The sequence below is a fragment of the Mirounga leonina genome, unplaced genomic scaffold (assembly GCF_011800145.1).
Source record: "Mirounga leonina isolate KUSES-001 unplaced genomic scaffold, KU_Mleo_1.0 Mir_94, whole genome shotgun sequence".
NCBI lineage: Eukaryota > Metazoa > Chordata > Mammalia > Carnivora > Phocidae > Mirounga > Mirounga leonina.
The window spans coordinates 47,892,283-47,907,017 of record NW_023270855.1 but is presented as its reverse complement, the minus strand read 5'-3'; the positions used below and the strand labels follow the sequence as shown (position 1 = coordinate 47,907,017).

The 14,735-nt window shown below is 50.9% G+C and overlaps 1 protein-coding gene across 1 annotated transcript; it reads right to left on the bottom strand.

The window, feature by feature from the left end:
* Window positions 1-272: 272 nt before the first annotated feature.
* PGLYRP2 (peptidoglycan recognition protein 2) lies at window positions 273-5,929 on the bottom strand. Its single transcript, XM_034996915.1, has 5 exons — window positions 5,739-5,929; window positions 3,483-4,610; window positions 2,269-2,479; window positions 1,392-1,689; window positions 273-380 (listed from the first exon to the last, which is right to left on the bottom strand). The coding sequence occupies exons 1-5, from the start codon at window positions 5,827-5,829 to the stop codon at window positions 291-293; spliced, it is 1,818 nt and encodes a 605-aa protein (XP_034852806.1). The 5' UTR covers window positions 5,830-5,929; the 3' UTR covers window positions 273-290.
* Between the last annotated feature and the right edge of the window lie 8,806 nt (window positions 5,930-14,735).

Genomic DNA, 14,735 nt, shown 5'->3' with positions numbered 1-14,735 from the left:
CGGTCTGCTTCTGGGCAAACACAAATTAAGACAACTTGTGCAGGGCACCTGGGTGGCTCAGTAGGTTAAGTGTCCGGCTTTGGCTCAGGTCACGATCCCAGGGTCCTGGGATCGAGTCCGGCATCAGGCTCCCTGCTCAGTGGGGAGTCTGCTTCTCCCTCTTCCTCTGCCCCTCCCCCCTACTTGTTCTCTCTCTCTCTCAAATAAATAAATAAAATCTTAAAAAAGAAAAAGACAACGTGTGCAAACACAGATGATGCATAGATACAGGCTCTCTTTCCACTGTCTCTTTATTGGAGGCCTGTGGCTGGCACGATCATTGGAGGTGGCTCCCTTTTGGATCTCCTGGAGGCCGTCCTGGCTGTTCTTGGTTTCACATTCTAGAAAAGACAGGGGAGGGGCTCCTGGGTGGCTCAGTCGGTTAAGCGTCTGCCTTCGGCTCAGATCACGATCCCAGGGTCCTGGGATTGAGTCCCACATTGGGCTCCCTGCTCAGTGGGGAGCCTGCTTCTCCCTCTCCCTCTACTGTTCCCCCTGCTTGTGTTCTCTCACTCTCTCTGTCAAATAAATAAATAAAATCTTAAAAAAAAAAAAAAAAAAAGGACAGGGGAGTGTGAGGCTTGGGGAGTGGGGGTCTGCCCCTGTCATGGAAAGGGAAGAGGACGGGGGCCCAAAGTGAGGGGGTGGGTACAATGCTGACTGCTGGCCAGTGTGCAGGTAACGTGAGATTGTGCAGGTGTGAATATAGAGATGTTTTGGTAATCGGGGTCAGGGGCTGGGTGGGATCATCAGGCCAAGTTTGTGCTGGCTGGACATAGATTGCTCCACCATAAGAGCTGTCATCAGGGGTCAGGGAGGCTGGGGCTGAGCAAGCATCCTCAGGGCTGAGATTGGGCAGAGGACTGCAGCACGGGGGTAGGGGCTAGACAGAGGTTGCACAGGCAAAGGGGTTTTCTGTAGAGGGTCACAGGCTGAGTTAGTGTTGTGTGGACAGAGGGCCCTTTGGGTAGGAGACAGAAGTGAGGCCAAGTTTGGCTAGTCTGGGTGAGGCTGTGTAGGCAGAAGGGCTGCTGTAGGGTCGGGGTCCATGCTTTGGTTGGGAGGACAGAGGCGTCGGGGCTGGGTAAAGGACAAGCTGGCCGGGTCAGGGCTGAGCCGAGGCTGTAGGGGCGGAGGACAGTGGGTAGGGGCTGTTGCAAGTAGAACGAGTGAAGTCTGGGCCTTGGTTGCCTGAATAGATGGACTGCAAGGGGGACCAGGAGCCTGGTTGACGTTGTGTGGGCCTAGGGAATTACAGTAAGGGGTCAGGGGCCTGTCCAGGTTGGGCAGGTAGACAGGGGTCAGGGCTGCGCTCTGAACGGGTGCGGAAAGATGCGGGGTCTGGTACTCACAGCAGCGAAGCGCGGCCAGGTGCGCAGCAGGTTGAAGAGCGCGTCCCCGGGGCAGTCAGTGCGCACCAGCTGGCGGTGGCCCAGCAGCGCATAGTCGGGCCGCAGGAGGCCAGCGCGCACTGCGCAGCCAGGGAGCACGTCCTGCACGATGTGAAGCGCAGCCTCCGCAGGCAGCTCCGCAGTGTAGTTGCCCACGAAGGCCACGCCGAAGCCGCGAGAGTTGTGGCCGAGCGTGTGCGCGCCCACCCAGTGCCAGCCGCGGCCCTCGTACACATAGCCGTCTGAGCCGATCACGAAACTGTAGACGGGAGGGGGAAGCAGGCACCACGCGGCGTGAGGGAGGTCCCGCCTTTCATCTGGGCCCCTACCCAGTTCTGCACCTGAGCCAAGGGCCACCTCCGACCCACGTCCCGCCTGGTCTCTCTGGCTCTGCCCCGCCCATCCTCTTCCCACTCCCCAAGTGCCACCGCAGAAACTATCCCGTTTTTCCGGATCTGTCCGTCAGCATTGGCCACTCCCCTTTCTACCCAGCCCCTTCCACACTGTCTCAGGTACAGCTGCTGCCCAGTTCAGAGACCTTTTCTGTCTTAGGTCATATTCCATCGATGCTCTGTCCCAGACCCAGCTCTTAACACAGGTTCTGCTCCTTTCTCAGGTCCTTCCGCCTTTTCTAGTTCCTACCCTAAACCCAAGAATCCCACTGCTAAAGCCGGGACCCAAGTCAAGGCCACGCCCCCTCGCCACTTTGGCCCCACCCACCTCCAAGCTCCTCCTCCGTCTCTCCCCGTTGGCTCCGGTCCAAGCCCCGCCCCCGGGTCTGGCCACGCCCATCCAGACTACACTCTAAAAGGTTCGCGAGCCTGCGGGTTCAGTTTACCTGTAGCCAATGTCGTCCCAACCCCGAGTATCTTGGTGGAAGCGCTGCATAGAGCGCATGTCGGCGGCGCAGCGCGCGAAATCCGTGCAGGGTGGCGCGGGCACGTATGTGTGATGCACATACAAGAACCCGAGTGGCAGCTGCAGCGGCCTGGGGCTACCCCGATAGGGCGCGGCGCCCCAGCGGCAACGTGGGTGGATGGCCGGGCACCCTGTGGAGAAGGGAGTCCAGGGCTGGGGTCAGCCAGCGTTTCTCTGCCTGCCGCCTGCTCCCCCATCAGAGCGCACATACGGACCATCCCTCCGGACTCCCTCCAGATTTGAGGACATTTCCATCTCGCACTACACTGGCCGCCATGGGGATCTAACTTAACTAAATTTAACAGCATCTCAGTCCTATTGGCTTATCTGCTATGCTTCCCATCACCTTGAGGATGAACCCCAAACATTTTAGCTCTTAATTTAATGCTCTTTACAATCCAGGACCCAACACTCTCCAGCTGGCTCTGCTCTGAGTTCTAGGGAGGGACAGCCATAGTGAGAAAAGAGGAATCTCAGCCCCCACTTATCATACTCTAATTGTGTGCTACTTGCTTTCCCTGTTTCATCTTTCTTAAACCACCCAGCACCTCCAAGAAGAAGCAATGATTTTCCCAGGCTTCACTGAAGAAGGTGAGGTTCAGAGAAGTGAAGCAACTTCCCTAAAGGTGCACAGGAGTAACTGGCTGAACTTCCATTTGAACCTCTGTGCCTTTGCGTGTGCTGAGCCCACCTCCTGGAATGCCCTCTACCTTCCCCCACTCCTTTTTTTGGGGGGGATGAACTTTTATTCATCCTTTTTTTTTTTTTAAGATTTATTTATTTGACAGAGAGAGAGATAGTGAGAGCAGGAACACAAGCAGGGGGAGTGGGAGAGGGAGAAGCAGTCTTCCCACCAAGCAGGGAGCCTGACGTGGGACTCGATCCCAGGACCCTGGGATCATGACCTGAGCAGAAGGCAGATGCTTAATGACTGAGCCACCCAGGCGCCCCGAACTTTTATTCATCCTTTAAGACCCAAACCTAGCCTTTCCTTACCTGTGCAGCTGCCCTGGCTCCCCAGCCTGAGCCCCTATTTCCCCCTCTGGAATCCTCCAGTCTTGGATCCCCCTGACCACATGAGGCTAAGAGTGTATCTGTGAGGGGGGAGGTCACAGGGGGTGGGGGCCTTCTCACCCAGAAAGGCCTCAGTGAATTCCTTGGTGGCATTGGTGGCTACCTCGAACAGTCGTTCTTGGCTCATGCCCCGCAGCTGAGGGTGTGCTGGCTCCAGCCTCTGTAGCAGGATGAGGGCCCCCCATACCTGCTGTGTCAAGGTGGGGGCTGAAGTCAGAGCTGCTGCGTTCTGCCGTCGGAAGTTGCTGCGAAGTCCTGAATCTCCAGCCACCCCGGCTCCATAGTATTGGCTCAGGAGGGCGCTGAGAGGTGGCCGAGGCTCAGGAGTTCGGCTTAGATAATCTCCAAGGAGGGCCCCATCCAGGGCCCCATTGAGGAAGGCCGTGGTGACTGGCGATGCTGCAGAATCTAAGAGTGTGAAGGTCCGGGGGGCAGAGAGCTGGTCCCAGCAGCCCTCAGTTCCCAGGCCTGAATGGCTCCAGGTTTGAGGGCTCTGGAGGAAGGCCAGACCCAGGTCTCTGGCCAGGGTGACCACCAGAAGGCTGTCCACAGTGGTCGGGGACCTGGCTTTGGCACCTGGCGAGGAGGCTTGGACATCTGGAGAGGTGACTGGGACATCTGGAGAGCCAGGTCTAACACCTGGAGAGGTGGGTTTGACATCCAGATCTGTGGCTCTAATATTTGGAGGTATGGCTCCAACATCTGCAGAGGCGCCATCTGGGGGGACATCCCTGAGTCTTGGGGATGTGGCTCTTACATCCGGAACCACGGCTCCAGTGTCTGGAAAGGTGGCTCCAGCATCCAGAGGGGTGGCCGTGCTGTCCAAGGGCAGGTTGACAACCCTGTTCCCTTGTAGCCCTGCCTCCAGCCCTGCCAGAAGAGGCTCCACAGCCACCGTGGAGCCATCGGGTGCCAGCACCACTCCGTATTCCAGCCTGCCCCGGATACCATGTTGGGCCACAGCCTTGGTCAGGCCTCGAAGCTCTGGGCTCAGTTGCTGGGGATCCAGCTTGGTGGCCTTGAGATTCTGCCCCTCCAGCAGGAAGTGATGGAGGAGATCGTGGTGGCCAGAGTCCTGGGCGAACAGCAGCCACGCAGAAGCAGTGTGGCTGGCCATGGTGGCTGGTACCTTCTGCTCGAGCTCCGCCAGGGCCTGGATGACAGAGTCGATGAGCAGGGGCAGGGTGGCTGCAGGAGGAGGAACAACATTAGCCCAGTGGCCCAGCACCCTCTGTTCCTCCCCCTGCTGCTTCCACATTTTCTCAGTGCCCCTAGCTCTTCATCGGACAATGCTGTGACCCCCACCACTGTCCTTGTATAGATGAGGAGACTGAGGCACAGATAACAGGTTAAGGAGCTTAGATGATCAGTGAGCACTGGGGAGCCATGGCAGGTTCATGAGCAGGAGAGAGACATGGCCTGGCTGGTATTCTACAATTGCTCCTTTGGCTACCATGTGGAGAACAGATTTGGGGGAGGCTAGAGTAGGGAAGGAGAGACAGTGTGGGGGTAAGCGATGAAGGTGGCCGAAGCCAGGGTGGTGGCAGTGGGATGGACAAAAATCAGAAGAGTTCCCAGGTGTTTTGAGGGGAAAATGGACAGCTTTTCTTGATGGATTGGAGTTTGGGGGATTTTAGAGGGATAGGTGTCCCTAAGGATGGCCAGGGAGGAGAGAGTGGGCCTGTGCCCAGTGAAGGAAATGTCAGTGGCTGAACCTGGAACTCAGAAATGCTGGGCTCAGAGCTGGGTGGGATGTTGAATGATAGCTAACATTTATTAAACATTTACTATGTGCCAGGCACCATTCTAGGTGACTTACATAACTTAACCCATTTAATCTTCACAATGACCCTAATGAGAACAGAGAGGTTGAATCATCTGCCTAGGGTCACACAGCTAGAAAGTGGAAGAGGCAGGATTTGAACCCAAGAAGTTTTAATCCTTACGCTGTCTAGAATCCAGGTTCGTCTCCAGACGGTCCACACTATGATTCCTCTATAGCTTTGTTCCTCTCTTGGCCTAAAATGCCCTTTCCTGTTTCTGCATCAAGTCAATTTTTTTTTTTTTCTTTCTTCCTGTCCTAAATCTATGTCCCCTCCTCCAGGAAACTTTCCTGATTTTTGCTTTTCTGGCCCCAAGTCCTTTCCCCAGCTATTGTCCTGACCCTATGGGGAGCATCTGGAGACTAGAGGTTCCTTGAGACTGGGGCCTCCTGGGGTCTCCAGCCTCACCCTGTACAGGGCTAGACACAGAGGGGTCAGCAGCACATTCTTACAGAACTGGGTCCTGGCCCCGGATCTCTGCCTCCTGACCCACCTGTCCCTGGCTCCAGCCGCAGCAGCAATCCGAGCAGGATCCAGAGGACAGCCTGGGCCACCATTGTGGGGTTCCAGCTTCTGAGGGACATATCCAGCTGACCTCAGTGGAGACTTTGGCAGAACTGGAAGGGGATAGGCATGGAGAACTGAGCGGTGCCTTTGGTTACTGTCAAAGTCCAGCGGTGAATGACACCGCTGCACCTTGCGGAGCTGTGGGCGGGAGGTAGCGGAAGCATGGGGACAGAGTGCCCTGGGTCAAGGTCATCTGGATCTCAGGGGCTCCCCCATCCTATTCTGTCCCTCCCAAGCTGAGGTCAAGGGTTAGCAAGCCAGGCCCATCCCAGGAGGCGCCTGGAGGTCAAGTAGTTTAGACTCCAACAAACTCTGCCCATTCCCAAGAGAAGTAGACTGAGGCCAGTCCAGCAAGCCTTATCCCCTTCCTGTAGTTGTTCTGCAGCTGGCCAGGAGAGAGGACTCTCAGGTGCCCGCCAAACTGGTAAGACTGGCTGTGCTGGGGGAGGGGAGAGAAGGAGAGACCTGGGGTTGGTGCTGCCTCCTGCCTTCTTTTCTGTCAGCACCTCAGGTTCAGGCAGAGGATGGGTGCAGGGGCTGGGGAGTGTTTGCTGAGGCCTGCTCCGAGCCCCTGGGATCAGGAGCTGTCACCTCTGACCCAGTTCCAGGTCCTGGTCCCAAGCAACCAGAGGTAGCTGAGAGCAGGGATTGGCCTGGAGCCTTCAAGACCCTGGCTTTGTCCCAGGAGCTGGCTTCTGGGCTCACCTGGGTTGACAGCGAGGGGTCCTCTTTTCCGGTGCAGTGCAGGTGGCTGAGTCCTGCAGAAATGAACCTGCCTCCCCTTTATTCCGGAGTCAGGTGGGATGGGCTCCAAGTTGTTGGAGCTGTGGTGTGAATTGCTTCACTGTGGGCCTCCCACCCCGAAACCAGCTTGGGGAGTTTCCAGGAGACCCACCGGGCTGGGGACTCAGCATGGGGCGGGCCCTGGGCGGGCTCGGGAATGCCCAGGCTGAGCCAGGTCTGGGATTCCCCAGGGGGGGGGGCTTTCGCAGATACAGAGTGTCCTCTCTTTGGGGACCCAGCCTCACACAGTGGGGGCTCAGGGAGTAAGGTGCTCGGGGAGGGAGGGAATGGAGACCAATCCCCAGGGGATTCCAAGAAAATCTCCTCTGAGTCCCAGTTTCCAAGGATTTGGGGATGGGGTGGGGGGGGAAGGGAGGAGGGCTCTGCCTGTACGGTGTGTCCATCTGGTGTGAGGACCGAGTGAGGAGAGGGAGGCATTCGCCTAGGGTGCAAAATTTAAGGTGGCGCTGAAAATCTGTCATTGAGTCATATTTTAATTTTTTTTTTAAAGATTTTATTTATTTATTCATGAGAGACAGAGAGAGAGAGAGAGAGAAGCAGGCTCCCAAGGAGCAGGGAGCCCGATGCGGGACTCGATCCCAGGACCGTGGGATCACGACCTGAGCCGAAGGCAGACGCTTAACCATCTGAGCCACCCAGGCGCCCGAGTCATATTTTAATGTGATATTTTAAAAGACCAAAGTGAATGCAAAAAAATCCATGATAAACAAAATATTGACTGTTAAGAGAAAGACAGGATCAGGAACAGCCCTGTGCTGAGGCACACTGGAACCAGAGGTGAAAATCAAAATCAGGAATTGTGATCCTGTCTTTATGCCTGGCTTGCTTTCCCCTAGTGCCCCCAGAATGTGGAGGGGTGGCTGAGGAGATCCCCACCTACTATCCACCTGGTCTGGGAATGACCTTGCCTTGGCATTATGGACCTGGATGTGTCCCTCTGCGGCTCCCACTGATTGCAGCCCCGGGGGACCCTTCCGGGTTTATGTCATCATCCATTTATGCTCATTTTACTCAGCAGGAAGGTGAGCTCAGGGAGGTTAAGTAGCTTGCTCAAGGTCACATAGCTGGGACCTGGGGAGTGCTCCAAGGGCAAAACATGTTTCCACTATCCCGTGGCTGGGCCAGGGTCAGAGTAATTCACACGGGGAAGCGGTGAAGCGTTTGCAGAATTCACACCCAAGAATTCCTGGGCCAGCCATCCAGACAGCCTTGATTCCCTTTCAAAGCTAGGAACTGGTGGCAGAGGCTAAGTAGAGTTCAAGCTAGGGGCATGTCATGGCCGGCTAGCGTTTCCCTTAGAGTCTGTCTGGGATTTGTGTCCTGGGTTAGGACACTTCCTCCAGGAAGCCTCCTTGATTACCCCTGCTTCCCCCCCTTTTTCCATCCTGGCTCTCTAGCCTGGGGTGCCTCCCTTTGACTCAGACCCATCCATACAGGGCTAGGAGTTTCTCTGTCTGGTTCTATCTCCCCCAAACTAGGAGATGCCAAGTCCTCTTAGGGTGCCCAGAAGTTATCTGGCGCAAGCCAGGGACCAGGTGGATGGCAGGGAGGGATTGCTGAGTGCACAAAAGGCCTGATTGAGGATGTGGGTCAGTTGGGGATTGGGCTCTGAAACACATTGGGCTCTGAAACACAAGCACACACACACACACACACATGCATACACATGCACCCACACAGCAAAGCGCCTGGTCTGGGCTGGGCCTGGGAGTTAGCAGAAAGGCTGGGATTCCCATTATGAATCACCACTCTCCACCCCTGCTTCCCTTACACCTCATGAGGACCACCTGCCAGGGTAGGTCAAGGCCCCTCCTGGCTACAGATAGACCACTAGTCTCAGGGAAATAGTCATTGTCCGGGGCCTGGGGACAGCTCTAATGAAGGCAGCATTGACACAGACAGACAGAGCCTTGGGCACTGAGATCTGAAGTGAAGGTGGGATCATGGCCCGAGGCCAGAGGAAGAGGAACCTGGGGCAAAACTGGGCTTGGGGCCCATGTCAGAGTTAATAATGTTCACTTTGGTGGCAGAAGAATAGTCATGAAGACCCTGATAATAAGTATTATTAATAATAAAAACTGCAGTGTGCGGGGCTTTAAGCTAAGATTTTATATGTCTGCGTTTTTTTATTCAGCTCTGGGTTTTGTTAAGGGATGTAGAGCAGAAGTCCGCAAACGACAGTCTATGGGCTGGCCGTCTGTTTTGTAGACGATGTATTTTTTTGCTTTTGGGGTTTTTTCAAGGTGAAATTCACCTAATATAGAATGAACCATTTAAAAGTGTTTAATTTGGGCGCCTGGGTGGCTCAGTTGGTTAAGCGACTGCCTTCGGCTCAGGTCATGATCCTGGAGTCCTGGGATCGAGTCCCCATCAGGCTCCCTGCTCAGCGGGGAGTCTGCTCCCTCCGACCTTCCCCCCTCTCGTGCTCTCTCTTTCTCATTCTCTCTCTCAAATAAATAAATAACATCTTAAAAAAACAACAACAACAAATAAACAAATTACTGGAACACATCCTCCCCCATTCATTTACATATTGTCTATGACTGTCTTCAGGCTGTAATGGCAGAGTTGAATATTAGCAGCAGAGACCATCTGGCCTGCAAAACTGAAATATTTGCCACACGGCCTCCCCCTCCCCCCTGCTTTATTGAGATATAATTGACATGTAACATTGTGTAAAGCTGGGGCGCCTGGGTGGCTCAGTCGTTAAGCATCTGCCTTCGGCTCAGGTCATGATCCCAGGGTCCTGGGATCGAGCCCTGCATCGGGCTTCCTGCTCTGCAGGAAGCCTGCTTCTCCCTCTCACACTCCCCTTGCTTGTGTTCTCTCTCTCGCTGTGTCTCTCTCTGTCAAAAAAGTAAATAAAAAATCTTAAAAAAAAAAATAAATAAAAAATCTGTTCATTCACTGAGGGACTCTTACGTTGTTTCCATGTCTTGGCAATTGTGAATCATGCTGCAGCGAATACGAGGGTGCAGGTACTCTTTGGGATAGTGATTTCATTTCCCTCAGATATATGTAGACTTTTAATAAAGTTTGCTGACCCCTGCTGAGCCAGTTAACCCAAGTTCAAATTCTTGCTCTGCTGCTTACTAGCTGGAGCAAGTGGTTTAATCTTTAGCTCTCATTTTGTCTATCTCTAAAATGGGAGAATAGTACCAACCTCCTAGGGTTATTTTGGGAGCTAAATGAGGTGGTCCTACGTGCTGAGGACCGTCCTTGCACGTGGAAAGCATGCAATGAGTGGAGTTGTTTCTGCCCACCCACCCACTGGCCCCAGCCTCCCCAACAGAGGTCCAGCCCACAGGATAATCTGTGATGGCCAGAGTCCCTCTTCCTGCATGAGTCTGGACTAACAGGCATGTATTATTTCCAAGCCAAGGCTTCCCCGCTGGTCTTGCCCCCCACAGCAGCCAGCTGGGCCTGGGCCTTAGGGCTGGGCCTTCAGCCAGACTGGAACCACAGCCAGGCCACTGAAGCCAGGCAGGCCAGCCCCAGAACTGGTTGCACCCAATTTGCCAAAGGGAAAGGGAAGTTGCAGGTGTGAGCCAACAACCCCACAGCCTCCGGCTGGGGCGATTCCACCGTCCCTGGTGGGCAGAAGTTGAATTCAGCTGCATCTTAGAATAGAGGTGAAATTTAATCTCTCAACACCTGGCCCTGGAACTGGAGAGGAGGGAGTTTTGCAACTGAGGACATGAGATATAATGGCGAAATTGTGAGTTCAGCCCTCGGCAGTATGCTTGAGGCCAAGAATGAGTGTCGGGTAAATGGGGCCAGATGCTGGTACACCCTCGGGAATATTTACCAAGCACCTACAGCTCCTATCTGTCGTCATCCTGCTTCGAGAGAATGACACAGGGCAAAGGGCTTTAACCATTATTTTCTAAACAGAACATTTCAAACATATTCAAAAGTGGAGAGAATTGTATAATGAATCCCCATATGTATCCATCATCCAATTGACATGTGCCAACTCATTAGCCATCTTATTTCTTCCATAATTGCCACCCACGGTCTCTCTTCTGTGATGTTCTCTGCCGTTGGTGATCAATGCCTAAACCTGTTAATCCATTAGCAGCTACAACAGAGTGATATTGGGATGATTTATTCCTTCTTCATTTATTAGCTGGAATATGTCTGGAGAGAGAAATATCCTCTCATCTGCCATTTGTTTACCCAGTGGTAGACTTCACATGGAAAGACAAGATCAATGCTTGGTATCTTTCCTTCCCTGGTTTTCAAAGTAATTGTTGGGCTCCTTGACATCCTCCAAAGGTAGATAATGAGATTTCCCTCTCCCCCCATATTTTTACAAATTCATGGACTTAAACTATTGAAATGTGTGAATACATTGCATTTTTTAAAAATCATTACTGATAATCAAATTACTATCCTCCTTTGGCCAGTGGGAGCCTCTTCACTTCGACTCCTGAGTTCTTTTGACAGGACTGTTTCTTGCTTTATGACGTAACAAGATGTTCCAGGAATATCTTGTACATTTCCCGCCACAAGCCTGGGAATCAACCATTTCCCCAGGGAGCCTTTCTTCCTTTGATTGGAAAGTGGTACTTAGAGATAGCAATCAAGGTGATAAGGGTGCTCATAACTGCTGGGTTAGTTGTTTCTAGGACTTTTCACTGGACAGAAATAGGAAACCCCCTACCATTTTTTCTTTTTAATTTTTTAAGTATTTATTGATTTATTAATTTTTTGAGAAAGTTAGAGAGGGTGTGGGTGTGAGTGGGGGAGGGGCAGAGTGAGAGGGAGAGAGGGACAGAGGGAAGAGAGAATCCCAAGTAGGCTTCACGCCCTACGCTCTTCGCCCTGTGGGGGACCAGACGTGGGGCTCGATCTCACTGCTCCTGAGATCATGACCTGAGCCGAAATCAAGAGTTGGATGCTTAACTGACTGAGTCACCTAGGTGCCCTTCTCCCTACAATTTTTTAAATAAAATACATTATGAATTTATGCTGATACTTCCAAATTCCTATTCAGAATTACATGACTTTTACTTAAACTGATCAATCTTATGCCTGTATTTTCTTTTTCCCCACACCGAAAATCCATATTCTCAGTTTGCTTCATTCCACAATCATGCACATCAATCTTAGAGTAACATGCCAACAGTGCCTGAAACAATATGATTATGGAAAACTGGTTTAAGCCTTCCTCTTTCTGGTTCTTTTCCTCCTTTGGGCATATCCCACTGTGGGTATGCTATCAAATTACTGTGCTATAGGGTCACTTGAAATATTTTCTTTCTGCACATTTGTACCACTAACCTGAAACTTCTGAGTTTTAGGGAATTTTTTTTTGAGGGCAGAAAGTTTTAACTCACAACAGTAACAACAAGAAAAACAACACCTCATGATAAGATTATGCATTAATGTGCAACAAGAAACATTATGTAATTAGAAAATATCTAAAAAAAAGGATTAATATTGTAATTGTTATTAATCTGTTATAATTATTGAAAAATTCACCTCACTATTCCACCCCCTGTTTAAAAATATCTCCGAAAGGGGCGCCTGGGTGGCTCAGTTGTTAAGTGGCTGCCTTCGGCTCAGGTCATGATCCCAGGGTCCTGAGATCGAGCTCTGCATCGGGTTCCTGCTCAGACAGGGGAACTACTTCTCCCTCTTCCACTCCCCCTGCTTGTGTTCCCTCTCTCTCTGTCTCTTTCTGTCAAATAAATAAATTAAAAAAAATATTTAAAAATATCTCTGAAATATTGTATTATAACAAATTCAATTTAGAGTAGCTGGGTCTTTCAAATGAGGTAATGCCACATTACTTTTTTTTTTATTGTGGTAAAATATACGTAATATAAACATCATTTAACCATTTTATGTGTACGGTTCAGAAGCATTAAGTGCATTCACATTGTTATACAACCATCACCATATCCATCTCCAGAACTTTCTCATCTTCCCAAACAGAAACTGTCCCTAACCACTAAACACGACCTCCCCATCCCCTCTCCCGGCCCCTGACAACCAGCATTCTAGTTTGTCTCTATGAATCTGACTATCCTAGGGATCTTATATAAGTGGGATCATACAGTATTCGTCCTATTGTGACTGGCTGCTTTCATTTAGCATATCGTCCTCAAGGTTTATTCATGTTGTAGCCTGGGTACTTTCTTCTTTTTTTTTTTTTTTTAGAGAGAGAGCATGAATGGGGGGAAGGGGCAGAGGGAGAGAGAGAATCCCAAGCAGGCTCCACACCTAGGGCAGAGTCTGACTCTGGGCTCAATCTCACAACCCTGAGATCATGACCTGAGCCAAAATCAAGAGTTGGACGCTTAACCGACTGAACCACACAGGTGCCCCTGTTTTTTCCTTGTTAAGGCTGAACAATATTCCATTGTATAGATAGACCACATTTTGTTTATCCATTCATTCGTTGATGGACATTTGGGTTGTTTCTACTTTGGGCTACTGTGAGTAGTGCTGTTGTGAACATGAGTGTACAAATATCTGTTTGAGTGGAGTTCCCACTTTCATTTCTTTTGGATATATATCCAGAAGTGGAATTGCTGGATCATGTGGTAATTTTATGTTTAATTTTTTAAGAAATTGCCAGACTGTTTTCCACAGTGGCTGCACCATTTTACATTCCCACCAGTGGTTCACAAGGGTTCCAGTTTCTCTACATTCTTGCCAACATTTGTTATTTTCTTTTTTTATAATAGCCATCCTAATGGGTGTGAAGTGAGGGAATTATTTGTTTAAGTCTAATATTACCTTAGAATTATGTAAGATATTTGCATGGTTCTAAAGTCAAATCTGCGAAACAAGGTATATAAAGAAACATCTAGCTTCTATTCATTTACCTTTCATCATGTTCTTTCCTTCCAGCTCAGGTAATCATTTATAATTTTTCATGGTCTATTGTTCCATTTTTTTAAAGATTTTATTTATTTATTTTTGAGAGAGAGAGGGAGAGAGAGAGGTAGAAGTGCAAGATAGATCATGAGCTGGGGGAGAGGCAGATAGAGAGGGAGAGGCAGACTCCCACTGAGCAGGGAGCCCAATGCGGGACTCGATCCCAGGACCCTGGGATCATGACCTGAGCCGAAGGCAGACGCTTAACCGACTGAGCCACCTAGGCGCCCCTATTGTTCCATTTTAAAAACACTAGTATATGTATATCTGTCACTAGTATATATATATATATATCTCCACTTCCCTGTTTTCCACTTAACACTGTTTCCTATGACAGCATAGAGAGATATTCCTCATTCCTTTTTACAGCTGCATAGGACTCCATCATGTGGCTGTGCCTTAGCTTATCAACCAGTCCCTATTGATGGGCTTATGGGCTATTTCCAGTCTTTTGATATTTTAAATAGTGCTGTTATGAAAAGCCATGTTCATTTATCTTTTCTTAGTTTTACAAGGGAATCATTGGGATATATTCTTCCAAGTGGATAAATGAGCATACAATTTTGCCAGATATTACCAATTTCTCCCACGAGGGTTTCTATTTCTTTGCCTTCCCACTAGTAAAACTTTTCCATTTGATCTGGTGGACTCCTGTACATTCTTCAAATATTTCCAATACTCCGGTTTCCAGGAGGTCTTCCCTTCTCCTCTGGCGTTCTTCTCTTGGCTCTTCCAGCCCCAGGCTCCTTTCTTTGGCTCAGCCTTGACACTGAGTGGTTGGGAGTGTCTGTGTCTGACTCCATACTCTCCAGACTGGGAGCTTCTTGAGGGCTGGCTCCAGGGCTGAGTCTTCACAGGACTGGACACGGAGAAGTGACAATAACAGGTTTCTCTCTGAACAAAGGACAGTCCCTTGGCCCTGGGCCTCCCTTGCTGTCTTCTCCTGGGCCGGGGAAAAAGAACCAGGTCAAGCTGGCCAATGCCCTGGGTTCTGCTGTCTGCCCTCTGGCTGAGTCACCTGTGCCCAAGGGTGGTAAACTCAGTGTGGGTGTCTGTCACCTGCATGGCTCCCAGGCAGAGGAGTGGGACCTGCTTGAGGTCAGGGAGACCCCATGACCCATTCAGTCTTCCCCACTCCCTAGGTGGAGCACCTCCCCTCCCTGTGCCTTGATTTCTCCAACTCTAAAATGGCAATAATAATGTGCTTATCTCACAGCCTTAGCAAAGG

Excerpts from the sequence above, each read along its gene's own strand:
- PGLYRP2 (XM_034996915.1), bottom strand. The coding sequence starts at position 5,829 with ATGTCCCTCAGAAGCTGGAACCCCACAATGGTGGCCCAGGCTGTCCTC. Across the intron at positions 2,480-3,482 it reads ATTCACTGAGGCCTTTCTGG|GGTGCCCGGCCATCCACCCA; the intron begins GTGAGAAGGCCC and ends CCTTCTCCACAG. Across the intron at positions 381-1,391 it reads CCTGGCCGCGCTTCGCTGCT|AATGTGAAACCAAGAACAGC; the intron begins GTGAGTACCAGA and ends TGTCTTTTCTAG.